This window comes from Colletotrichum spaethianum (assembly GCF_022836535.1).
Source record: "Colletotrichum spaethianum MAFF 239500 DNA, contig11, whole genome shotgun sequence".
Classification (NCBI taxonomy): Eukaryota; Fungi; Ascomycota; class Sordariomycetes; order Glomerellales; family Glomerellaceae; genus Colletotrichum; species Colletotrichum spaethianum.
The window spans coordinates 645,897-668,988 of NW_026054781.1; the positions used below are offsets into that span (position 1 = coordinate 645,897).

Here is a 23,092-nt window from a genome sequence, read left to right on the forward strand (position 1 = left end):
AACCTCACCTAACCCTCCTTGGACATCACGACTGAACAGCCACCGCAGGTCACCTGGACGCTTTGAAACCCCTCTGCATCCTTCAGTCCGAAGTTGACGGCAAACGCGGACTTTTCGATCAGGTAGCCAGGAGTATTCTTGCAAATGTCTCCTTGTGCTGCTTCGGACCAAAGTCCGTCCCTCAAGAGTCCGTCCCTCAAGACACAAAGGTAGAGACCGCTTCTCTATCAACTCAAAGGCGGTGGGCATAAACCTCGCAGCATTCGTCTCTTGTCATCCGGCATACCCCTTCTTTTCTCACACAAGACGCCAATTGGCACCACTTTTCAAACCAGTTTGCCGCTTCCTTTCGATGTCTTTTGTTTCACTTTTCCACGTTCCCGTTGTCCAGCCTGACTTAGTAAAGTCGGCTGCCACCAAGTTCCAGGGGATGCCCTCCTGACGTCCAATTAACGTCCAAGGAGAGGCGAAGAACTGAGCTTGAAGGGGGCTCATGTCTTGGGGACCGGGATTATAATAGGGAAGAGCAGAAATAACGAGATGGTTCAGAGGTCACCGGAATTCGCTCCGGATTCGCCCATCTCGAACCATTCGACCAGGTACCTTCAAGGACCATGTGCACACACAGCCATGCTGAGAAAGTAGGCAACGGCACTTGCCAGCCTAACTTACAATCACAACAACCAGTCAACCTCAACACTACCTCTCAGAGCCAGGCAGGGCTTGTAGTGTATACTTTCTATTATCGAAGTAGATACGGGTGTCACATAACAAGAAGCACAACACGCATATATGTAATGTGAAATGGACTTTCCGTGAATCTAGTGTAGCCCTATGAGACCGCATCCGTGGTTGGCGTAATTGACTTTTGACCGGCCGATCATTCGAGTGGCGTCGGCCTTGACAGCCAACGGTTTCCTTGTTCACCTATACAATGTATTCAAAACCATGTTTTCGGGGTCGCACAGACGAGTTTCTTCAGCGGCCAGCCATAACTTTGCAGTAAACACATCCTTGTAACGACCATCTAGATGCAACGTCGTCCACCTCAGCAAGTTCATTATCGTCAGACTGAACGTCCTTCCTGGCAGCGAGTGACTCGGCTGTGCACCATCTAGCAGAGGCATGGCAGATGGATCGTCTGGTAGTTGCTGCAGTTCCTACCGGTGGGCATGTCGCTCCCCGTCTGGAGGTACAATTGCCAATAGCTCGTGTCCAATTGACAGACCAAAAAGTTTAGCTCTGCTCGTAGTCGTCAGTATAGCTGCGATGTCAACCTAGCTTGGTAGACGGGTCACATACGGCGGCCCCAAGAGCTGCCCTGCTTGGTGATGATGGTATCCCCTTCGAGCCCCCACGCGTCGGTAGAAGAGGCATTGCTGAATAGTAGCGTCTTGTACGACGTTGCATCGCTCTTGATGCCCAGGTACAGACTCGTGTTGGTGCTCTGGATGGTCCCGGCGATGTTGAAGGACTCGGCTGACGCCTCAGGGCCTAGGACCGGGATCGACTTGTCCTTGGGGTACGCCTGAAGATACAAGTGGTAGACGGGGCTGCTCACGCTTCTGATCTGCTCAGGCTTGCCCAGCACCGTGCCGGCGAGGGAGGCCAGGGCGGCTGAGAGTAGGACGAGGACGCGCATATTGAAACGTTGCTTTGAAACGAACTGCGATCTACAGAAGCCGGGAGCCAAGCATCTGGATACTGGAGCCTCTAGGGGATTCTTTGCTCATATAGTGCTTCTTCAGCCATCTCCTAAGGTGTCAACTTCTCCTTTTTGCGGCCCATGACCTTCCGAAAGTTTACCCGCCCCTTCACTCAATATACTGCGATGGACCGGCACCATGGCAGATCAATATGGCGGGTAAATCAGTTGACATGGGTGATGTTTCCCGCAGTCCAATCCATCGCATCAATGTAACGATGCAGACATCAAAGTGCAATATGTCTCTGACGGCCCGCGGCTTACATAGCCGATCTGGACGCAGCGAAACGGCGGAAATCGGCACGAGGATGTCCATCCTGTCCTGGACCCGGCCCTCCACAATACGAGGTAAGTGCACCTCGCACGACGTGGGGCAAAAACCGAAAAGACGTTGCACGTAAATCATGTACGACGTATCCGTACCTGATCGGACGCAACCGAAACCAAGCAAGGTACAGACCAGAGGTACAGGAAGCTAAGAGGGCGCAGAAACCAGGTTTATCCCGTGTTCTCACAACCCCTTCAGAACTGCTCAAGCTCCGACGCGCAATGATCGAGTAGAACGGCGTACGGAGCCCGTCAGATGAGGGTCTGCGTTGTCGCCGCCATTGGCCGTCCCTTGGCGACGAAAACGAAAACCGATACGCAGTGATACCCGAGAGCCTTTTGCGATATTAGATGAGCCGTGCTCCCATCTCACTCTCTCCATATTCCATATGTATGACAACTGCGCGTGTCTGCGCGTTGACGGATGGTCGCACAAGCTCAGGTCGAGTAAAATGCTTGATGCGAACCACGCAACGCTGGACCCGGGGGGGGGGGGTTGCAGAGGTAGGAAAAGGAACGGCCTGTGGGGATTCTAGAACTTCTCCAATTGCTGTCCCAATGTCCCAAGAAAATCAACCAAGAAATTCGCACCCAAGTTACCACCCTGGTTTGATGGACACTCTGGTTTTCTGCCATCGGAAACAAAAAAACGCGTGCCCCCAACGATTGGCCACAGCGGGGCAAGGGGTCTCATTCCACTTCTCCTCCCCCACCAATACCCGCTGCGCCACAGGTTGCAGATAAGAGTACAGTACAGAGTACCTACATACCTCTGCAGAGAAGGCGACCTTTACACCGCTTCTAGTGTCGAACCCCTTCGTCCTCCCCCGGTGCCACCCCAAGCCCCCCCCCCGACCTCTAAACAGCCCGCCATCAGGAGATTTGCTATTTTCGAGGCGTGATCTTCTTCCCGACAACACTCGATTCGTTTGCGCGCAGAGGGGGAAATACACAACAATCTCATCTACAGAAAAAGCGCACAGGGCCAAAAAAAAAAAAAAACCTCTCGTTCCCTCCACGGACGCTCTTTCTCATCTGCTTCTCGTCTTTACATACATACCAATGACCCAGAGCAGGTGATTGACCTTCGTTTTATCTTGTCCCTTCGCCCCTCCACTCTTGGTCAGGACAGATATATTTCCTCTTGTTCTTCGAAAGGTGCCGTCTCGATCTGCTCACGCGCACCATACGCACACACGCACGAACACACTCATATACAAATCAAACCTAAAAAAAAACCGCAACAATGGCCTCATCCGCCGCTTCGACCGTGACGAAGCCGTCCAAGCGCAAGTCCGCCGTCGCGCCCGCCGCCGATGGCGTTGCCGTCGGTAAGCTGACGGCCGATGCGCCGTCCGCCGAGAAGGACTTCTTCTGGACATACACCGAGGAGCCGCACCGAACCCGCCGGCTGGCCATCATCAAGGCTCACCCCGAGGTACGTCTTCTCACAGCCCCTTCCCGCAACAGCTTCCTTCGAGGCCAATGGCTCGCCGCAGCATTCCCAGACAACTGACAACCCGCCCCTCATCAGGTCACAAAGCTCTGCGGGCCGGAGCCTCTGACAAAGTACGTCGTCGCCGGCGTCGTCGCGATGCAGATCTTCTGGGCCTGGTACCTCTGCGAGACGCCCTTCTTCTCCTGGAAGTTCTGGCTTGTCGCCTACGTTTTCGGTGCCACGGCCAACCAGAACCTCTTCCTCGCCATCCACGAAATCTCCCACAACCTCGCCTTCCGCTCGCCGCTCGCCAACCGCCTCTTCGCCATCTTCGCCAACCTCCCCATCGGTGCCCCCTACAGCGCCTCTTTCCGCCCCTACCACCTCACTCACCACAAGTCTCTGGGCGTTGACGGCCTGGACACCGACCTTCCCACCGCGCTCGAGGTCGTCTTCTTCGACTCCATCCTCGGCAAGGCGTTCTTCTGCACCTTCCAGATCTTCTTCTACGCCATCCGCCCGACCCTCGTCTACAGCGTCGCCTTCACATGGGTCCATTACCTTAACATTGCCGTCCAGCTCGCCTTCGACTACGCCCTCTACACCGCCTTTGGCGGCAACGCCATCCTCTACCTCCTCCTCTCGTCCTTCCTCGCCGGCTCCCTGCACCCGCTCGCCGGCCACTTCATCGCCGAGCACTACGTCTACGAGACCGTTCCTGCCGCCGCCCGCGACGCCGCCAACAACATCCCCGTCCCGGAGACCTTCTCCTACTACGGCCCCCTCAACTTCCTCACATACAACGTCGGCCTGCACAACGAGCACCACGACTTCCCCGCCGTCCCCTGGACCCGGCTGCCCAAGCTGCGCGAGGTCGCCAAGGAGTTCTACGAGGACCTGCCCCGCCACGAGAGCTGGACCTACGTCATCTGGCGCTTCATCCTCGACAAGAACGTCGGCATCACCTCGCGCGTCAAGAGGAAGCAGGGTGGCCGCATCGTCGGTGGCGGCGCAAAGTGGACGCGCGAGGAGATTGAGGCCTGAGGATGGGAGACGTCTTGGTTTAGATTGGCTTTTTCTTTCTTGCAAGATAAAAGTTGAGGATAGAGAAAGAAGGAGTAGCATCCGCATGAAAAGTAGTGTCATTTGTTTTTTTAAATCACTTGAATGGGTGTTGATGACATACCCTCTCGATACGAAACGAGTCAACATTGAAACTCTGTAATCATTATTATTGTGGAACGCGATACATAGATATTGGGAATCATGCCCATTTCATGGTCTTGTTAGATACCACACTGCTGCTGCGAATACGAACAAACGTACATTTAGATGAGCTTGAGCACTGAGCTACGTGACACTTGCTACCGTAGTATTGCGTTGCCAAAAGATCCTCTAATGCCGCGCGTCTGAGGCGGCGTAGGGAAAAGAGCGCAGGTCTCTTTGTCCACCTGTGTTTCTTCTGGTAGAAAAGAGAAACTCCAGCAGAGCTTCCCATGTCAAAGGAATATGTGGTAAATGGGGGCTGAGGGACATATGCAAGGCTTGAAGCTTTTCACGCAAAACACATTCCTGTTTCATTTAGCTCAGAATCTTGATGAACTATATCTCCCTCGGTTGGTACGCCAATCCTCCCGAGCGAAAGCTTGGTAGACAAAAGACAAAGGCAAGTCAGCACCTGTCGAGATCACTTGCAAAAGCTAGGGCAATAATTATGAGATCAGTTATGAAATCAACTACTTCGCGTCCAGGACGCCGGGCCGTTACGACAAAGAGAATCCGTATGGTTACATGTGTGACTGTGACTCCATTCCATGTCAAATCGAGGGTGTTGTTGATGGATGCTCTCCATCCGCCATAAACCCCATCTTCAAAACATCCGCTCGCCGTGCTGTCCTCCTCTGGCTAACAAAAGTGATGGTAGAAGACCAAAGCACCTCCGTACCAGACAGCTCTTCTTCGTAGGTCCTCCAGTAGAAAGTTCGTAGAAAGGGGAATTGTCAGGGAATACCAAGATCAAAAGAAGAAGTATGCAAGCAGGAAGCTGAGAAGGCACAGAATAGCAACCATCTGTACCGAGACGCCGTCAACACCCTGCCTTACCGCCGCAGCAGCTTGTTGGGCGCTGGGAAGCTTCTCGCTCTCCGTCTTGACGCGTTGGCGCAGACCGCTGGTATCTTGCATACTGGCGATCTTGGCCTCGGCTTGGGAAAGCTTCTGCTTCAGCTCGTCGTAGGTGGCCTGGGCGGTGTTGGCGACAACGTGACTCGCGGCGCTGACTGTTGACTGGGCCTTCTCGGAAACGGTGTCATCCTTTACATCGGAAGTCGAGGGGCGGGCAGCCGAACCACTGGGGCTACCAGAGCCATCTGCTTCTTGGCCGGGGGATGAGTAGACGTTCGAGACATCAGGAGTGTAGTCCTGTGGTTTGTCAGTATGGGTATGCGACGTTGATCGGAAAGTCGGAACAAAACGTACGCCGTTAGCAACGGAGTGCCGGTTTGGGGTAGAGGCAACAGCGGAGGCACCAGATGCGTTGGGCGACTGGTCCTCGGCGGCAAGCCAGTTGACGCGAATCTTCCTCTCAATCACGGAAGACTTGTCAGTCTGGTCGAGCTGTTGACCGGACTTGATTAGCCTATGCGCCACGTTTTCGGACCTTGTTATGGGGTCTGTTCTCACAATGTTGGCAATACTCGCGAACTCCTTGTCGGCAGTGATGGGGACGGACTGGACGAGGAACTTGTCGCGGCATTTGGTGTCGAGAGGCGGCTCCTGCTTCATGGCCTGGAGAAGGACTTGTTGCTGTCAGTTGCATGTGACCACCTGGCAATTGCGAGCTGCGTACCGGTAACCTCCACATCTTGTCCAGGTTCGACACGACCCGAGTTGGGGCGAACGCAGTACCTGGAGAGGTCGTCAGTCGCTTACGAGGGGCTGCACGGGGTGCAAGGTATCGTACTGCTTCGGGGCGGTGGTTTTGACCTGGTCGCATGTCCTGTGAGCGGAGAGTGATCTGACAACCGAGGAATTAGGCGGTGACGTACCTTGAAGGCGATGGGGGTCTGGTTCGGGTTCTTGATCCGGAGGATCTGAGCGACTTCGACGGTAAAAGGCCCTAAAACAGGGATTGTGAGCATGAGGCGATAATGTTGATTGCGCGTAGGACGGTCTTACGGCGGAAGCTCAGCTCGGCGGGCTCAATGTCGACAGACATGGCGAAAGTTCGGGGGGTCCGGGAGAGTGATGCGAGAGCTTAGGGTACGGGTAAGGAGACTGGAAGATCTCGGCGCATTCAACGCAGGCCTCGGCCTAAAAAGCAGAAGCAAGGAAAAGAGAATTTGTGAGAGAAAGGTGAGGGGAGAAAAGTGTCGAAAGAGTGTTGCGCGCGGGGCGATATTAGAAAAGGCGCTGGATTGTAAGGTAGGTAAGGCAGGGTCAAGGTTTCTGAAAGTGTTCAAATGGAAGGAAGGAAGAAAGGCAGGGTTAAAGCAGGTGTTTCGCACGCAAGAGCCCACGACGTAATACACACCAACGTAACCAACGGTAGCAAGACCTGGGCTGGACTCGATTGGGATAAGGAGGATGCGCACACAGTCCGCCTCTGAGCAATCCTGTCCAAGAGTCCAGGCCAGGTTTCATTAAGGTGCACTCTAGCCCCTAGCGGTCGGTCAATCAGAGTTGCGCGCTGGGGCCCTCCACTGGCAAGCTGCTCAAGGGGACAAGGGGGTTAATCCGGCTCCGGGGGTGTTTGTCCACTAAATGGAAACTCAAGGGACCACTTGCTCTTGGCCTCCGAGGTGAAAAGGTACTTTAGACGAGATGACTGCTGGGGAATACGTGGGTGAATGACTATATACAACTGCTTCCCTCTCTCGTTAAATGGAGCTCTGAAGTCTGGATCAGCTGGTCAATCGAGAAGCAAAGACTGCCACAGGAATGTGGAAAGGGTAATAGAGAAGAGAGCGTATTAGTCAGAAATGCAAGGCAGGGTACAAGATGAGCGGCCCAGTGTCCGTGTTTTCGGTCCCTCCCGCGCGCTCCAGCCACTGTAAGGAAACAGCCCCTCTATCCACAGCTCGGAGAAGGCACCTACAGATGACGTCTCGCAAACGGAAACGACTCAGATCACTGTTTCCCTTGCCTCCTGCATCTTTGGCAACAACAAACCAACGCTTATTCAAAGACGCATCCGAATCTGATTGACCACTCCAGAGACAGATAACCCCATACATATATCCCTTTGAACACGCGTCATTCGTGTTTCCGGGCTTCCCCAAACCTCAGCTCTCATTGACATCGCCTCAACAGCCACCAACAACCCCGCCACTCAAGATGACCCAGTCTGATCTCGACCAACTGCTCGACATGGGCTTTGAGAAGGCCCGGGCTGAGCTGGCAGTCAAGAAGACAGGCAACTGTTAGTTCCATCTCATCTCACCAGGCCGTTTCCCGAGAACAGCCTCGTTGACAATACTCACAGTGAACGGAGCTCTTGAGTGGCTCGAGGCGAACCAAGATAAGCCTCTCGATGAGCTCACTGCCGCCGCCGCCAGCACCACCGCCAAGGACGACGATGATGATGCAGGCGAAGTTCAGGCCAACATCGATGCTCTCGAGAGCGGTGCCACCGCAAAATCGCTTGTTTGCAATGAGTGCGGCAAGCGCTTCAGATCGCAGGATACTGCCTCCTACCATGCGACCAAGACGTGAGTTCCCGCCTCTCATCCTTGCCGTTTTTCACCCTTTGTGTGCTCTCTCGACGCTAGTTCTGTCTTCTTGGCAACCCTCGGCGATTGCAGCCATGTTCACATCGTTCACTATAAACACAAGTACTGACGTATAGCAGGGATCACACCGACTTCTCGGAGTCCACGGAGGAGATTGCCCCGTTAACGGATGAGCAGAAGAAGGCCAAGCTTGCCGAGCTGCGCGAGCAGCTTAAGGAGAAGAAGGCGAAGCAGGCCATCTTGGACAAGGAGGAGGCCAAGCGCAACGAGAAGATCCGCATGAAGGCGACTAAGGAAACCCAAGAAGCCAAGGAGGAGTTACAGCGTAAGGAGCAGATTAAGGAGGCTGCCAAAAAGCGTCAAGAGAAGCAGGATGACCTGGAGGCGAAACGCCGCATCAAGGCTAAGATTGAGGCTGACAAGGAGGAGCGTCGCCGCAAGGCGGAGGAAGCCAAGGCCGCAAGAGAAGGCAGAGCTCCGGAGCCCGGTCCCGTCGCCGCACCATCCATCCCGAAGACCACCGCGAGCCACAACGAGGCTCGCTTGAGGCTGCAGACATCGGGCGGTAACATCCTGAAGACCCTTCCCGCCGAGACCACCCTATTTGAGGTGGCCCAGATGCTCCAGTCCGAGAACGGCTTGGAGGTCACGAGTTTCTCGACTACGTTCCCCAGGAAGACGTTTGAGGGTCACATGGATCTGAGCAAGACCCTGAAGGAGGCTGGCCTTACCCCTAGCGCCGTTCTCATTGTCAAATGAGTGTACCATACGGTGTTAACGATCAGGAACTAAGGGGCTGCATGGACTGGCGTTGGTGATGTAGAAATCAGGAGAAAAGACGTGATAGCGCGTCATGAGAACCAAGAATCGACACGAGCTACAAGTTTTGTCACTCAGCTTGACACAATTGGGTTGTATTGTCATCCTTTGTGGATCCCATTCGGATCGCCCCCTCTATAACGAGAGGAGCACCACATACAGATTGGTTTATAGAGGATTGAGAAAGTCACTGATAGGCATTGGTTGGGCATTGTTTAGCTTCCCACAGTCAAAAATGGCCATTCGATCGACAACTGTCTTGACCCGAACCCGACGCTCAACTCGGAGCGCAGAGATAAATCTGAATGGCCATAACTGAGGCGGAAAGGTCAATAATGACATGGGACCAGGCATCAGGTCAAGTAAGCCATGCCGTGCTCCTCGTTCACGAACTTCCTTGCCCAGGGAAAGCCGCCATATGCTGGTGTGGTTGCTACGTCGATGACGTAGGACAGACATTGCCAAACCCTGATGCCGAAGATATTACATGACGGAAACCCAGAGTGATCACGAGTCACAAGAGGCAAGGCACCAAGGATTGAATCATAAGCCATTCCTGCTCAAGCTAAGCTGGTGTATCATGTCGACGTACGCGACTCACTCCGTCAAGAGGCGCCGCGCGTATGTCCCGGTATGTTCAAAGCATGCCAAATTCCACTTTCATTTTTTGAGGATGTCCAGTGAACTCCGCGTAGAGAGCGTCTTCACATTATCGTATGAGAGCTACTCTGTCCAGGCAGCAGGATATCGTGCCTCCACCCAATCCTTTATGATCGCGCGAATCGTAGAACCCCCGGATCCATGCAGTTGAAGTTACAAAGGGAAGGAAATCGTCGAGGAAATCGCTTAGTCGAAGAGACCGAATCCCATGTCGTCGTCGGACTCCTCCTTGTCTGTAGATGGGTGTCAGTATATACGTGCCTGATTGGGGACTGGATTAAAACATACCCTCCTCCTTCGGTGCCTCCTCAGCGGCAGCCTCAGCAGCACCGCCAGCAGCGGCAGCACCACCGGCAGCGGGGGCGGCAGCGCCACCACCGGAGCCGACGTTGGAGAGCAGGTCCTTGACGTCCTTGCCCTCAAGAGCCTATATGGTTCCTCAAATCAGCCTTCCAAGTTCCTCGTCGGGTCGGTGGGAAAAGTGCGTTGTCGCGTCGTACCTTGGCGAACAGAGAGGTCCAGATGGGCTCAACGTCCTCGATCTTGGCAGCCTTGATCAGGGTCTGGAGCTTGTCGGCCTAGTAAACACCATCACTGTTAGTATTCGTTCGAGTCGGGATAATTTGTCTGGTATAATTTTCGTGGCGGGGTGGTTTGTGTGTTCTCGGGGCGACGCACAGTGATCTCGACACCATCATCGGCGAGGATGAGGGCCGCGTAGGAAGAAGCGAGCTCGGCGGTCGACATTGTGACTGATTTGGGGGGGCGTTTGCGACTGGAGGTTGACTTCGCGGATGGTGAGTGTGATTGTCGAAGGAGCAGTCAATATGGTATCGCGAATTCATTCCACGGTCGAAATTTGGCAGGGCTTTCAAGACCTAATTTTGCTGTCGGCGGTTTTTCGGTTAAAGTAAGTGCCTTTCCGACGGACCCGTTCTGCAGTGCCTATGATTGGGCGAGGGCCCGAGCCAATGGGATAGCAGATCGACGGCCTGGGCTGCTCCGGCCTGGCCCCCGCTGCCGTCGGTAGGTATCACTTGGGTCATGCCCCACATCGATACCTCGATTTGACTTTCCAGTGTCCAGGCGTGACAGCACCAGGCCAGTCGACCCCACCTTATCTACTGTAGTGCACTTATCGCAAGCACCACTTACTGCTGCAGTTGACGTGCACCCTTCCATTGGATTCCGGACCAGCTGGGCTACCTTACGACCGCGCGCATCATCCGTATTTACACCACTCACCTTACATACTCATCCACGCACACGTACTTGCGGATGCCACGGGAGACATTCTTTGTCACGGATATCTTACCAATACAATCCTGGCCTCTTCAACAGCCCCCAGTGCAGCTGGAACATAGCCGGCAATCGGACTGACCTTGAATTCCTAGCCCCGCTATCGTGCTTCGTTGAATGTTGGAGCATTGGCAAACCTACAAGGGTACTGACAACCAACGTAAGAGGTGCATGCCTTGGCCGTCCATGATCGCGAACAGCCGGCAACTACCCTTATTCCAACTATACAATCCTCCCAGCAACCAGCGCCCATCGTAAACTACGTTACGCAAGATGGATACCCCTACATGCCCCCCGCCACGGGACGACCGCGAGAAGGAGATTCTTGAGAGGCTCGTTGCGATCCGCGACAGACTGCAGCTGCTGAAGCAGGATCGCACGACGTACGTTCGCAGTCAGGATGTCCTCCCTCTGTACGAAGAAACCATCGAACAGGTTCGCCAACTCAACGAGTGTCGGTCGTCTGACCGAAGGGAGGAGAACAGAGGTATTGCGCTATCGCCGCGACTGTGCGGGGTCAACGGCTAACCCGCACTACAGTGGACAGAGTGTTGGAGAGCTGTTTCCAGCTCTTGTCGCTCTTCTTCATGACGATCGGTCGAAACAACGAAGCCCCAGCCGCCTATGCCTTGACATCCACCATCAGGAGACTGTTGGATCACCTTACCGAGGTCGACCTGTACTCGGCCAAAGACCTAGAGAGCCTGTCGCACACTCTGACGAAGCTGGCGCACAACGTCAAGTCCACCGAAAACGAATACTCGCCATATATCATAACTCTACTGTCGAACAGGCTAGAGCTGTGTGAAAAGTCGCTGGCCAATCTCAGAAAACGCCTGGAACGTCTCGAGGACCCCCTGCCGAAGACGTACGAGAAGCTGATCTCTATCCTAAGATCAATGTCTCTAGCAAACACGCGATCCAAGGTAGGTTTGGTGCTCAGAAGGATGTAATACAATGTCTGACGCCGAGCAGTTCTCGTCATCCGAGGTCCAGAAGCTACAAGCTCAATTACGCGAGATCGACGAACAGAGCAAGGAAGGCAAGTTCGTGACTGCGGACGGAGGCGTCCCTGCTGGAAGCGAAGAGATGGCTGCACTCTTGGAGAAATGTCTACGATGGTCCGATGTAGTGCTTGAAAGGTACGACTCCAGCTCATCGCGAAGAAGTACGCTGCTGACTCTGTCCTTAGAAGAGGAGTGATCCCTGAGTCGTTCAGGCCGACATACGACATTCTTTTCCGTATCCGCAACGAGCTCGAAAAGCTGTCTATTACGCAAGCGTGGTCTCTACGTGAAGCAGACCTCTTCGACTTCCAGAGGCAGCTGGACAAGATCGACGAGAGTAGAATCAACGGCAACTGGCTGGACGACGACGGCAAACCAGCCGAACTCTACGTTCAGCGTGTAAGTGAACCTGTCCACCCACGTCGGATCTCAGCTGACTTTCTTGGCAGACGCTCCTTTATCTCATTAGAAGAAGCTACGCCTATATCTACTCGCTTATGATCTCCTCGGAACCAGTGTCCGAGGCCTTGTTACCGATTTACAATCAGCTGCAAACTCTCAAGAGATGCTTGATCGAGGTCAAAAACAGCGGCGGTGTCCAGTCTGTCAGGGAGCTGTATCCCTACAGCATGAAGGTGTGTTACTCAAGCCCAATATTTAGTCACGAGATGAGACTAACGTGTACTGTAGCTTCACTCGATCGACAATATGCGTCAAGACGGAAAGTTCATGATCAACAACGATATTCCGGAAGGACAGGGCAGTGTCAGCGAGCTTCTCGCCGAGTGTTTCGAGCTTAACTATGAACTCAGGGTCGCTGCTGAAGAGCAGGCTGAGGCTTAATGATGGGCGTTGACTTTGCTTTTTGGGGCGTAAACGGACTAGCGATTGTATCGTGTCGGTATTGGGTTCTCTAACTGGCCACTGCCACTGTCAGGACCGCAGTCTAATGGGAAAGGTTAAACGGGACGAGGCAAACTCAAGTGTATTCAAATACGGACCAATGACATGATTTCTCGACCCCTGTGGAGCGTGAGCTCGAGCTTCTGCGACATATCGGATGGCACCTCAGCCGACAGTAGTGCAATGTGCCCTGACGTTCCATCCCGACTCAGCGGCTACTGGAAGTACATCAAGAGTTCAGATGCACGAGCACGAGTACATCATATCACGTCGTAGCGTGGCCATGACCAGGCTCACAAGCCACGACTGGGCTCTGTCACGGTCCTTGACGCCCCTCTCCGCGTAGACGTCATTTGTCAGCATCTTCATGCTCTTTCCTCCTTGACCTCGGACACGCACACGACGGTGCTCCCGCTGACCCTGAGGGTTGTAGGCTTGTCGTCGTTGGGAAACTCGTAGAAGAGGTGACCAGATGCCCCCCTCGAGGACAAGCCTCATGCATACCGGAGGCACAGCAATCATTAGCCATGAACCCATCAAACGAGGACAACGGTGAGCTATTAATATTGACCTCGTCTGGTCGCGTGATTGGGCATTGGAACTCTCTTCCCCACGTCAGATAAGGGAGTCCTTTCGATACTGCCCCGCGGATGGGAAAGGAAAGCGCCCAGGTAGGCCTTGAAGCCTTTGGAGGGAATGTAAATGACAAGGAGCGGGAGGGGAGCGAGAGAGAATCGTCTCTACAAGTTGGCGGTCAAAACATTCCGCTTCATGAGGACGTGCCCCGTTACCCCGCAAGACAGGCTGACCTAAAAGGCCACTGAGACATCAAGATTGAGGATATGCATTGGAGAGACCATGGAAATGGAACATTGAGAATCTAGACCGTCGGCTCCTCGACCCCAGCTGCAGGAGCCGACAAGGACAAGGCAGGCTGGCGGTTGGAGCTGTGGTAAAGCGACGAACACCATTCTTATCCGCGGACTGGTGAAGGAACATGCTCTCTTGCTATTCTAGAAGGACGCTGCTGGCTATCAAAGCGTTTTCTAGACTTGAAGAAAAAGAAAGGGGGGGGTCCAGCTCAGTTTGATGGTCTATTTAAAAAGGTTGAAGCATAAGGAAGAAAACATGTGAGAGAGGGTGGGAGGCGCAAGATGCCCGTTTACAACTCCAGGCTCGACCCCTTGGTATTTTCCGGAGTGCGAGACTGAAAACAGGTTGACAACCAGCCCCGTGTTGTTGAGTCACCAAGTCCCGTATTCCCGGCACCATCGGCCCCGGAAGGGGGAAAAAAGGCTGAGAGGCTCCAGAGCTGAGCTTCCATCAATCCCCAGGAACCCCGGCCCAGGTCCCAACACTGCGGGAACCCACGGCGGGTCCAGCTGGCTACAGTCGGCTCACGCAAGGTTCGCGCCCCTTCGCGCATTCAAGCTCAACCCCGAAGCTCCTCCTGCTCCAGGGGCCCCTCAGAACAAACAGGCCCCTGCATGGCGCTCTATGTCATCATACAGCGCCCTTGGGGGGGGGGGTCGTCGTTCACCCAACGGGCCTACGCCGGTTATCGGACTAGCCGAACCCTTTCGTAGAAGCCGTCTTGTGATGCGGCCCGCTCCACCGAGGCATCGATCCATGTCAGGCCAGAACGGAGCGATACCAAGCTCTGTCAGTAGTGCGTATGTACCCGGAGTGGTCAATGGCCAAGCGGTCTTATACAGCTTCGAGGAAGAGCGAAGCGGCGGCGGCGGCGGCGACGAGGCTCCATCGGTGCCCGTATCTAGTGACCTATTGTATCAGTCATAGAATCACTCATCAAATGGCGCGAGACATTTTTTCTTGATATAAAAGGTGTCTGGGGAGGTTTGAAGAACCAGAGGCTGCCCACTATCTTGCTTTTGCTGTCTACTTAAGAGACTCGGGACTATCCCTTGCATCGTTCATATACCATTGACATATCATCTCACCGACTGAGGTCTCACAACTACATACCACACATCTGAACCCCAAATCCACACACAACCTACGCTCGCATACAACCTATCCAGCCGATATCAACCTGCACATCAATTCTCACAAGCCCTTTACACACATCCCATAACCCATTCACTCAACAACGAACAAACACACTTGACAACCGGAAGCAAATGACAATCAAGCCAATGTCCACCACGGAAGAATCCGCGCATAAGCGCAACGCCTCGGCCACCAGCGCCGTGCAAACCAGCCCTCCCCCCGCGAAGCGCCCCTCCGTTCCTAGCTCCTCCGTCACCGCCCTGCCCCCGCGCGCCGCGAGTTCCCGCACGCCGTCGCCCTCCTGCTCTACCGCGACGGCGGCGACGACGTCTCCTCGACGACGAGCGTCCTCGGAGTCTACGCCGGCCTCGCGGACGCCAACGCCGAGGTGCGCAGGCTAGCTCAGGACCAGGGCGTCAAGGTCGCCGGCGAGGCTGCGGCGAACGACATCAACCCCGTAAGGTGGGACGCCCCCGACGGCACGTCGTGCTGGGTCGAGATGCACGCCGTCAAGCCCAAGAGCTTCCTGCCAAAGACCGCGTCCGGCGGGTCTTCGCCGGCGGAGCAGCAGCAGCCGAAGAAGCTGTACGATGCCGAGGAGGGGGAGGATCCGGATCTTGACGACGACCAGGACGAGGGCGGGCACTACGACTAAGGATCCGTTGATGTCGTGCTGCCACGGAGAGGAAAGGGAGGTTATTTCGATTGGCGCCTGGGAAGTTAACCCCATTGTGCTGCGGGCTTGGTTGGCGCAAGGGTTCGGCGGACGAACGAGTTGATGAGCGGGATGGATAATTCATGACTTGGTTTATAAGTTTCGCGAAACGCGGCTTGCTTGATGGTTTTTACGAGTCTTTTCCCTGATAAAGTGTGTATATTTTTATGCGATGGATGGCGTTTATAGATATTGGAAGTCCCTCTATCCTATCCCTTCTAGGTATCTAACAAATCTCTCTTCTCTTGCTCTAAATATTTGCCATGCTGCTGGGAAATTTACGAGCACTCTACTCCCATACAGCCATTCAGGATGAGTAGGTCTAAATTGGCGTGGACCCAGGTCAGTATTTACAACTTGGCCTTGGGTGCCTCTTGCTGCTGCATCTTCTCGGCAACGATGCGGCGCTGGATCTTGCCGGTGGCCGTCTTGGGCATCGTCTCAGTGAAGTAGATCTAAAGCCATGAGTCAGTACGTCATAACAGCAACGAAAGGTATTACTCACCTTCTTGGGGACCTTGAATTTGGCCAGCTTCTCAAGCACCCACTTCTTCAAGTCGTCGCCCTTAAGCTGCTGCCCTGGCTTGAGAACGACAGCCACACCAATGTCCTGGCCGTACAGGTCGTCAGGAATGGCGAAGCTGACGGCCTCGGAGACGGCGGGGTGGCGCGTAAGGACGTTGTCGAGCTCGATGGGGCTGATCTTCTCGCCGCCCTTGTTGATGAGCTCCTTGATGCGGCCCGTGATGATGATGTAGCCGTCCTCATCCTTCTTGCCCTGGTCGCCCGTGCGGAAGAAGCCGCCCTTGGTGAAGGATGATGCGTTGGCACTCTCGTTGTTGAGGTAGCCCTTGGTAACGTTCTCGCCGCGGATGCAGATCTCGCCCTCCTGACCCTGCGCGAGCTCGTTGCCCGCCTCGTCAAGGATGCGCACGTCGACGCCCTGGCCGAGACCCACGGTGCCGGGCTTGCGCTTGGCGGGGGGAAGGGGGTTAGAGGTCATCTGGTGGGCAGCCTCGGTCATTGCGTAGGCCTCAAGGACGGGGGCCTTGTACGTCTCCTCGAGCTGGTGGAAGACGGTGGGCGACAGCGGGGAAGAGCAGGAGCGGATGAAACGGATGTTGGGCAACGGGTTAGGGGTCGGGTTCTTGAGGAGAATCTGGTGGATAGTAGGCACGGCGGTGTACCAGTTGGCCTTGTGGGCAATGAAGTCTTCCCAGAACTCGGTGGCAGAGAACTTGGACGGGACGACCATGGAGCCACCGCAAGCCAGGGGTGCGAGGAGACCGCACAGAAGACCGTGGACGTGGAAAAGAGGCATGACCAGCATCGTACGGTCCTTGTTCGTCAGCTGATAAGTGTTCTGAATGTTCTCTGGGGGCCGTGTTAGCCATGGATTTCCAACATCGATTCAGACTCAGACCTACTCATCGTTCTGGTCAGGTTGCGGTGTGTTAGAGGCACCTTGGTTGTGTTAGTCCATCAAGTTTCTGAAGTCCAGTTCACGAGTATGACTTACGACTTTGGGCCTGGAGGTTGTTCCACTGGTGTGCAGCACCAGGGCAACGTCGTCTGCTTCGGCTTTCAACGCCTTCTCAGGTCCCTTGCCCTTGAGCTGACCCAGATCCTTGACATCCAACACGACCTCCTTCTTGGACTCATCCCAGTACGTCTCGGCAACGGCAGCGTTGAACTTCTTCGCAGCCTTTACGGCGGGGGCACCAGCAGCATATGCGCCCTTGGGAACTAGGACGATGGCAGACTTGACGTCCTCGATGTAGAACTCAAACTCGTCTTGCTTGTAGGCCGGGTTCAGGGGCGCGGCAATGCCACGCTGCCATGAGGCGGCCAAGAAAGACACGATGAACTCATACGAGTTGACGGTCGCAATGGAGACGGGAGAACCACGTGTGATGCCGATAGCGGCCAGCTTCTGCTGGAAGGCCGAGGTCTCCTTGACTAGGTCGCCGTAGGTGACGGTAAGAGGGTTGGGCTTGGACGGCACGATGATGGCCGTCGAGTTGGCCGGGCCATTGATGGCAGTTTGAAGAGTCAAAGCCATCTTTGCGTATACTTTTGCAGGTCTCTTACTTTATTGGAGGACAGGGTATGGCTCAATACGTCTGAGGCTGGGCGGCACTTGAGAGATGCGACCACCAGCGAGTTCGGAGTAAATTTGGGGTGAGACGAGGCGACGTGAGCCAATGTAGGATCAGATGAATGGGTTTCAAAGCTGCAGCCCCAATAACTAACTCAAGGAATTAGACTTGCGACAAGCGGTCCTTCAAAGAGCTTATACGATTGGTTCCGTTCAACGGTGTATTCGATGGCAAATGATACAAGACAAGTTAGAAGACAGGTAAGAAAAAGTTGAGGCACAAATGGTCGACTGATAGGGAAATCTGACTAGGTCGATGATGTGCTCGGGGCCAGCCCGGTCTGGGCCAAGCCAGATTACCCCGGTCGCACTTCCTGCCCACTGAATCACTTGCCCACTCCATTACCTGCCCTCCAGCGTAATGCCCAGATCAGTGGATGGCTCGTCCCCCCGTGGGAACGGGAAAACACGCTAGGTACGCTTGCGCGGCGGGCTAGGCGCTGTGCCGGACCGCGCAGGGGATGGGTTTCCAGTGGCCCAAATGCCCCAATGCCCCCTCAAAGGTCACCCAGGCGCTGAAACCTAGGTGCGCCGGGCTCCGCCTGTTGGACGGAAGAACGGCAGTCCAAGCAGACTGGTGGGTTACAGTGAGGTTTCCCGTCTCCATGTGGAGCAGTGAGTGGGGCTGCAGCTCTGCAGCTTCAACTTCGATAGCAACACAGGCTGAGAGGACACTGCGACTTCTTTGCGACACCTCGAGGATTCGCTCACCATCCTCGTCCGTCACGAACCACGCTCCCATAAACGAATCGTCACGGCTTCGTCTACGACATTAATCTCTCAGCATAACTCCGCCGCCTCGAACCCGAGTTCAATGGCAGCGCCGCCGCCCCCTCCACCTCCCCCGGCACGAGGCGGCCTGTCCCTATACGCGAACCTCCTCGACCCGGCTGCCGATTCCTCTTCGGCCACGATCTCGAGCGCGCCAGTCCGCTACAATCAAGATGGCACCGTCGCCGACGCAAGAGACGAGGCGGCCGCCAAGAAGCTCATAGATCCATGTACCCCATCGCCCTCTTAAGCTCCTTGACCTCGTTCGCCTACAGAAAACTTACCACCTCGCCCCTATCCAGCCCTCCGCTTCCAGCCCATCCGCAGACCGCAGGCCAAAACGGCAAAGCCGAAGCCGACCTTCCCCAAGACGATACCCGGCGCGAACACCTCGGCAGCAGCATCGACAACACCGTCACCCGCCTCCGCGCCCTCGGCTGCAGCCCCGCAACAGCCCCCGCCGCCAAAGAGCACCCTCGCCGACTGGGCCGTCACCGAAGAGGACGAATGGCGGTACAGCGCTAATGCTGGCGGCGACAAATCCCACCAGCGTGGTGGCCGCCGAAAGAAGAAGAAGAAGGGCCACAACGACCAGCCGGCCGAGACGAACTGGGACGACATCTACGACCCGACCAAGCCCACGAACGTCGAGGAGTACCTCCGCAGCGACGAGCGCATCCGCGAGGTGCAGGAATGGAAGAGGCTGCTCTACCGCCACCGCAGGCACAGGAGCTCGACCGAGGACAGCGAGAACGAGCCGGGCCGTCGGCCGGCAACGAGTAAGCTTTCCCGGGATATCATTGCGTTGCCAGTAACGGACCATAACTTACACCGTTCCAGATCAGTTCGCGCCGCCGCCCGAGTACTCCTTCGTCCCTCCGCCCCCTGCCTCCCCACCACCGGCGCCTGCAGCAAGGGCCCCCGACGATGCGACCGGAGACGACGTCTACGCCCGCCGTCTAGCCCTCTCCGGAGCTGCACCGCCACCACCCTCCGACGCTAACCCTCCTCCTCCACCGCCGCCGCCGGATGCAGCGACTATATCTCGCGCCCCCGTCCGCTACACCCCGTCCACGGAAACCAAACCGGCACCAGAAGAAGACTCCGACCGGGACTCCCCTCCTCCAACCCTCGGCCTCGGCGCCACCCCCACTGCCGACGACGAACCAACGGCCCCGCGCTCCTCCCGCCCAGGCCAAGCCGGCTTCGCCCAGCGCCTCATGAGCAAATACGGCTGGACAAAGGGCTCGGGTCTTGGTGCCGACGAGTCTGGCATCGTCAACCCGCTGCGGGTGCAGGTCGAGAAGCGCAAGAAGAGATCCGACGCCGAGGGCGGCGGCTGGGCCGAGCCCGCGAACCGCGCCAAGGTTCTCGGCGGGAAGCGCAAGGACGACGGCGGCGGCAAGTTCGGCGGGCCCATGAGCGAGGTCATTGTGTTGCAGCAGATGCTGGATAACATGGAGGACCTGCAGGGCGAGATTGCGAACGGGTTGGGTCAGGAGATTGGGGAGGAGTGTGGTGAAAAGGCAAGTTTGGCTTCCACCTGCCTCCACCCCACAGCTTGGGAATATAACAATCTAAGTGCTGACTCTCCGCGAATAGTACGGCCGTGTCGAGCGCTTATACATTGACGTGGAGAACCGGCAGGTCTTCATCAGGTTTACGGACCAAGTTTCCGCACTTCGGGTAAGCTCTCCTCGTTGTTTTGGTTTGATATATATGACTGACTCGAGCTATATTGCAGGCTGTCAACGAACTGGATGGACGAGTCTTTAACGGCAACACCGTAGTGCCTAAGTTCTATGACACGGAAAAGTTCGAGAGGGGTGTCTATCGATAGTGTAACGCCAACACCAATACCGATTGTTTCATCAGATTACATACACGCTGTGCTTTGTCGGCTCATGAGTATTGCTTATATGGTTCACAGGCAGTCCATGGCATGGGTTGGGACCCGTTGTCATTGTACACTTCGTCTTGTTCACATGCAAAGGCTTGCCTCATCACATTGGCGAAGTTTGATAACACGAAAGAGTAGAAAAAAGGTATACACATCATGGATCTTCAATACATACCACAACCACTCTCTATCTTCGTTGCCTGGTATCCTCCCTGCCCCATCAATCTCACGCTTCCGTCAGATATCTGCCATCCCACCCCCGCTCGTGCTTGGCCCACCCTACCGTCTAAGCTCCGGCATGCCGCTCGACCAACCCTATCCCCAGTGTAGTCCAGGCGGATTATTTCGGGCGCGACATAGTCGGTGCCAAGCGAATAGGCAGCGACGACGCGATGCGTTGGCCTGTAGGTGCTTTTGGTTCGTCACGCAAAAGGGAGTGAAAAGTTGACTAGGGTCCGGTACATCCCAACCCATCGTCCAATATTAAGTCTAGAGGTTCTCCCGTACGTAGGAGATTCCCAGTCTAGGGAATGCGTGGGGGTTTTCGCAAGCTGCAAAAACAGAATTGCAGTAAAGAAATTGCACAAACAGTGAAAGATGTATGGAGAACGCCACCATTATCCGAGCCCATGTTTTCCGGTGTCAGTCTCTTACAAAAGCTGGGCAAAGCCAAAGAGGAGGGCAGCGCCGAGAATGGCGGTGTTGACGGAGACAATGCCAGCAGCACCATCGGAGCCGCTACCGTTCTTGGAGCCACCAGCGCTGCCGCCGTCGGAGTTACCATCCTCGTTGGCCTTCGTGTTGTTGGAGCGGCACTTGTAGTCACCCTGGATCTGGCGGCCCTCCATCTTGTTGAAGACGTCGCAAGAGCTGTCAATGTCGCCGGTGGACTGGGTGTCGAAGGCACCCTTGACATCCTCAAGAGCGGGAAGGTCGACCCTGTAGAACGGTTAGTCATTGAATCGCAAACTGTCCGCTGTAGATACTTACTCAGTGAAGTTGCCGCGGAGGAGGACAGCACCACCAATCTGCTTGAGCTTGGGAAGGCCGTCGATCTTCTGGAGGAGGGTGTTGTTCTGGATGGTAAGACCACCGCCGGTCTTCGCGAGCAGGGGCAGAGACAGGTTGGTGAGCTCAACGTTGTTGATGAAGGAGACATCACCGTCGGTCGTCTGGGTCAGGTTGGGGGCAATGAACGAGGTGAAGGTGTTCTTGTCAAACTTGATGGAGCCGTTGACGACTTCGAGGGAGTCCATCTCGACCTTAGCGGCATCGGCAATGATGATTTCGCCAGCCCAGATGAGGTTGGGGAGGGTGATGCCCAGGTCGGGGCCGTTCGAGTTGATCTCAATGGTCTTGGTGGCGTTGGCCAACTGGTTGCTGTAGGAAACCAGCTGGTTGTTGTTGTTGATGCGGAGGGAGTCAACGGAAGCGACGTTCAGGCCGTCCAAGCTCTTGAGGAAGGTGTCGCTAATGAGGATGTCGTTAACCTTGGTGACACCGGCGGTACCGAAAACAAGGGAGCCGAGGGCGGGCAGAGTGACCCAGTTGATGGAGCCAACAGTCGCGAGCGAGGTGAACTGAAGGTTGGAGAGGACAGTCAGGCCCTGCATCGTGAAGCTACCCTCAACGGAGGCAAGGGTAGAGCTGCTGAGGCCAACAAGCTGAGTGACGTTGGTGACGATCAGGTCGCCCTTGATGGTCTTGGGTCCATTGATGTCGATGTTGCCGGTGATGTCCTCAGCGATCTTGACGGCGCCGTTGATGGTAGTGCAAGGGATGTTGGTGGCCATGGCGGCGTCGGTAATGGTGACGGTTGCTGAGGAGCAAAGACCGGTGCTCTGGGCTTTGAAGTACACAATGTTGTCAATTTGACGTCTCCTCGGAGAGCACAGAGCGAGAGGCAGAACTTACCAGACACAACGCCGGCACCGAGGGCCGCGAGGGCGGTGATGACCTTGGAGTACATTGTGATTGATCTGGACGCTGTGGTCTCGGGGTCAGCGGGCTTGTAAAGAAACAACGGCTCGAGATGGCAGTTTGACAAGATAATAGAAGTGTTGATTTCGGGGGTGATTGAAGTTGGAGCAAGCTACTCCAGGTCGATAACGTTGAAGTGGTGGTCCAAAAAAAAAAAGGGCAGCGCGGCGATGCTTATGAGAAAAGGCCAGGGAGTAAACCGAGTCAACTCTGGGGGCTCAGATGGGTTTGGATACCGGGCCTCGTTGTTTCTTGTGTTTCTGAGGGAACCTGCGAGCGTCTCCTTTTCCCGAGATTCTTGACGATGGCAAGACGAGCCAGTGGTGGCAAGAGCTGGGGATAGAGAGGTGGGAAGGGATGGGAATTGGGCACGGGGCTTGGGGCAAGAGGTAGGAAGAATTCCAAGACGCGGCCAGCAATGGCTGGAGATTTCCTGCCGAGCATTGGCGGCGTCTGCTTTCCTCGCTCCTTCCGTTCGTGTTGGGTGGTTTTCGCATCGTTGTACGATGATTACGTACCTTGGATCCACGTGTGTTTTTGTTTGTTCTTGGTTCTTCTTTATCTTCTGGAAGCAAGGAAGAGGATGTCGTTAGAGTCGGGAAAGGAGAGAGCCTTTCTGAGTATGGCGATGAACGAGAGACGGGAATAGAATGTCAAGACGAACAGGAAA

At 55.3% G+C, this 23,092-nt stretch overlaps 9 protein-coding genes across 9 annotated transcripts; 4 read left to right on the plus strand and 5 right to left on the minus strand.

Annotated features, from left to right (window-relative positions):
• Positions 1–1,294: 1,294 nt before the first annotated feature.
• Positions 1,295–1,642, minus strand: ColSpa_05104 (uncharacterized protein; the record flags this gene model as incomplete). The annotated part of the gene is made up of 1 exon (XM_049271316.1): positions 1,295–1,642. The coding sequence occupies one exon, from the start codon at positions 1,640–1,642 to the stop codon at positions 1,295–1,297; it is 348 nt and encodes a 115-aa protein (XP_049127273.1).
• A 1,636-nt stretch (positions 1,643–3,278) lies between these two features.
• Positions 3,279–4,514, plus strand: ColSpa_05105 (sphingolipid long chain base-responsive protein LSP1; the record flags this gene model as incomplete). The annotated part of the gene is made up of 2 exons (XM_049271317.1): positions 3,279–3,470; positions 3,567–4,514. 2 exons carry the CDS (start codon positions 3,279–3,281, stop codon positions 4,512–4,514), a joined length of 1,140 nt encoding a protein of 379 aa, XP_049127274.1.
• A 972-nt stretch (positions 4,515–5,486) lies between these two features.
• ColSpa_05106 (uncharacterized protein) lies at positions 5,487–6,687 on the minus strand (the record flags this gene model as incomplete). The annotated part of the gene is made up of 4 exons (XM_049271318.1): positions 5,487–5,891; positions 5,949–6,257; positions 6,518–6,588; positions 6,648–6,687. The coding sequence occupies 4 exons, from the start codon at positions 6,685–6,687 to the stop codon at positions 5,487–5,489; spliced, it is 825 nt and encodes a 274-aa protein (XP_049127275.1).
• A 1,118-nt stretch (positions 6,688–7,805) lies between these two features.
• ColSpa_05107 (UBX domain-containing protein 10) lies at positions 7,806–8,959 on the plus strand (the record flags this gene model as incomplete). The annotated part of the gene is made up of 3 exons (XM_049271319.1): positions 7,806–7,890; positions 7,954–8,179; positions 8,320–8,959. The coding sequence occupies 3 exons, from the start codon at positions 7,806–7,808 to the stop codon at positions 8,957–8,959; spliced, it is 951 nt and encodes a 316-aa protein (XP_049127276.1).
• Positions 8,960–9,865: 906 nt separating this feature from the next.
• ColSpa_05108 (60S acidic ribosomal protein P1) lies at positions 9,866–10,426 on the minus strand (the record flags this gene model as incomplete). Its single annotated transcript, XM_049271320.1, has 4 exons — positions 9,866–9,912; positions 9,968–10,106; positions 10,180–10,257; positions 10,358–10,426. 4 exons carry the CDS (start codon positions 10,424–10,426, stop codon positions 9,866–9,868), a joined length of 333 nt encoding a protein of 110 aa, XP_049127277.1.
• Positions 10,427–11,251: 825 nt separating this feature from the next.
• Positions 11,252–11,931, plus strand: ColSpa_05110 (UPF0662 protein; the record flags this gene model as incomplete). The annotated part of the gene is made up of 2 exons (XM_049271321.1): positions 11,252–11,465; positions 11,519–11,931. 2 exons carry the CDS (start codon positions 11,252–11,254, stop codon positions 11,929–11,931), a joined length of 627 nt encoding a protein of 208 aa, XP_049127278.1.
• Positions 11,932–11,935: 4 nt separating this feature from the next.
• ColSpa_05109 (UPF0664 stress-induced protein) lies at positions 11,936–12,828 on the plus strand (the record flags this gene model as incomplete). The annotated part of the gene is made up of 4 exons (XM_049271322.1): positions 11,936–12,109; positions 12,133–12,384; positions 12,435–12,620; positions 12,676–12,828. 4 exons carry the CDS (start codon positions 11,936–11,938, stop codon positions 12,826–12,828), a joined length of 765 nt encoding a protein of 254 aa, XP_049127279.1.
• A 3,135-nt stretch (positions 12,829–15,963) lies between these two features.
• ColSpa_05111 (putative PH domain-containing protein) lies at positions 15,964–17,675 on the minus strand (the record flags this gene model as incomplete). Its single annotated transcript, XM_049271323.1, has 3 exons — positions 15,964–16,068; positions 16,119–16,976; positions 17,133–17,675. 3 exons carry the CDS (start codon positions 17,673–17,675, stop codon positions 15,964–15,966), a joined length of 1,506 nt encoding a protein of 501 aa, XP_049127280.1.
• Positions 17,676–21,092: 3,417 nt separating this feature from the next.
• On the minus strand, positions 21,093–22,411 carry ColSpa_05112 (protein ecm33; the record flags this gene model as incomplete). The annotated part of the gene is made up of 3 exons (XM_049271324.1): positions 21,093–21,381; positions 21,433–22,288; positions 22,357–22,411. 3 exons carry the CDS (start codon positions 22,409–22,411, stop codon positions 21,093–21,095), a joined length of 1,200 nt encoding a protein of 399 aa, XP_049127281.1.
• Between the last annotated feature and the right edge of the window lie 681 nt (positions 22,412–23,092).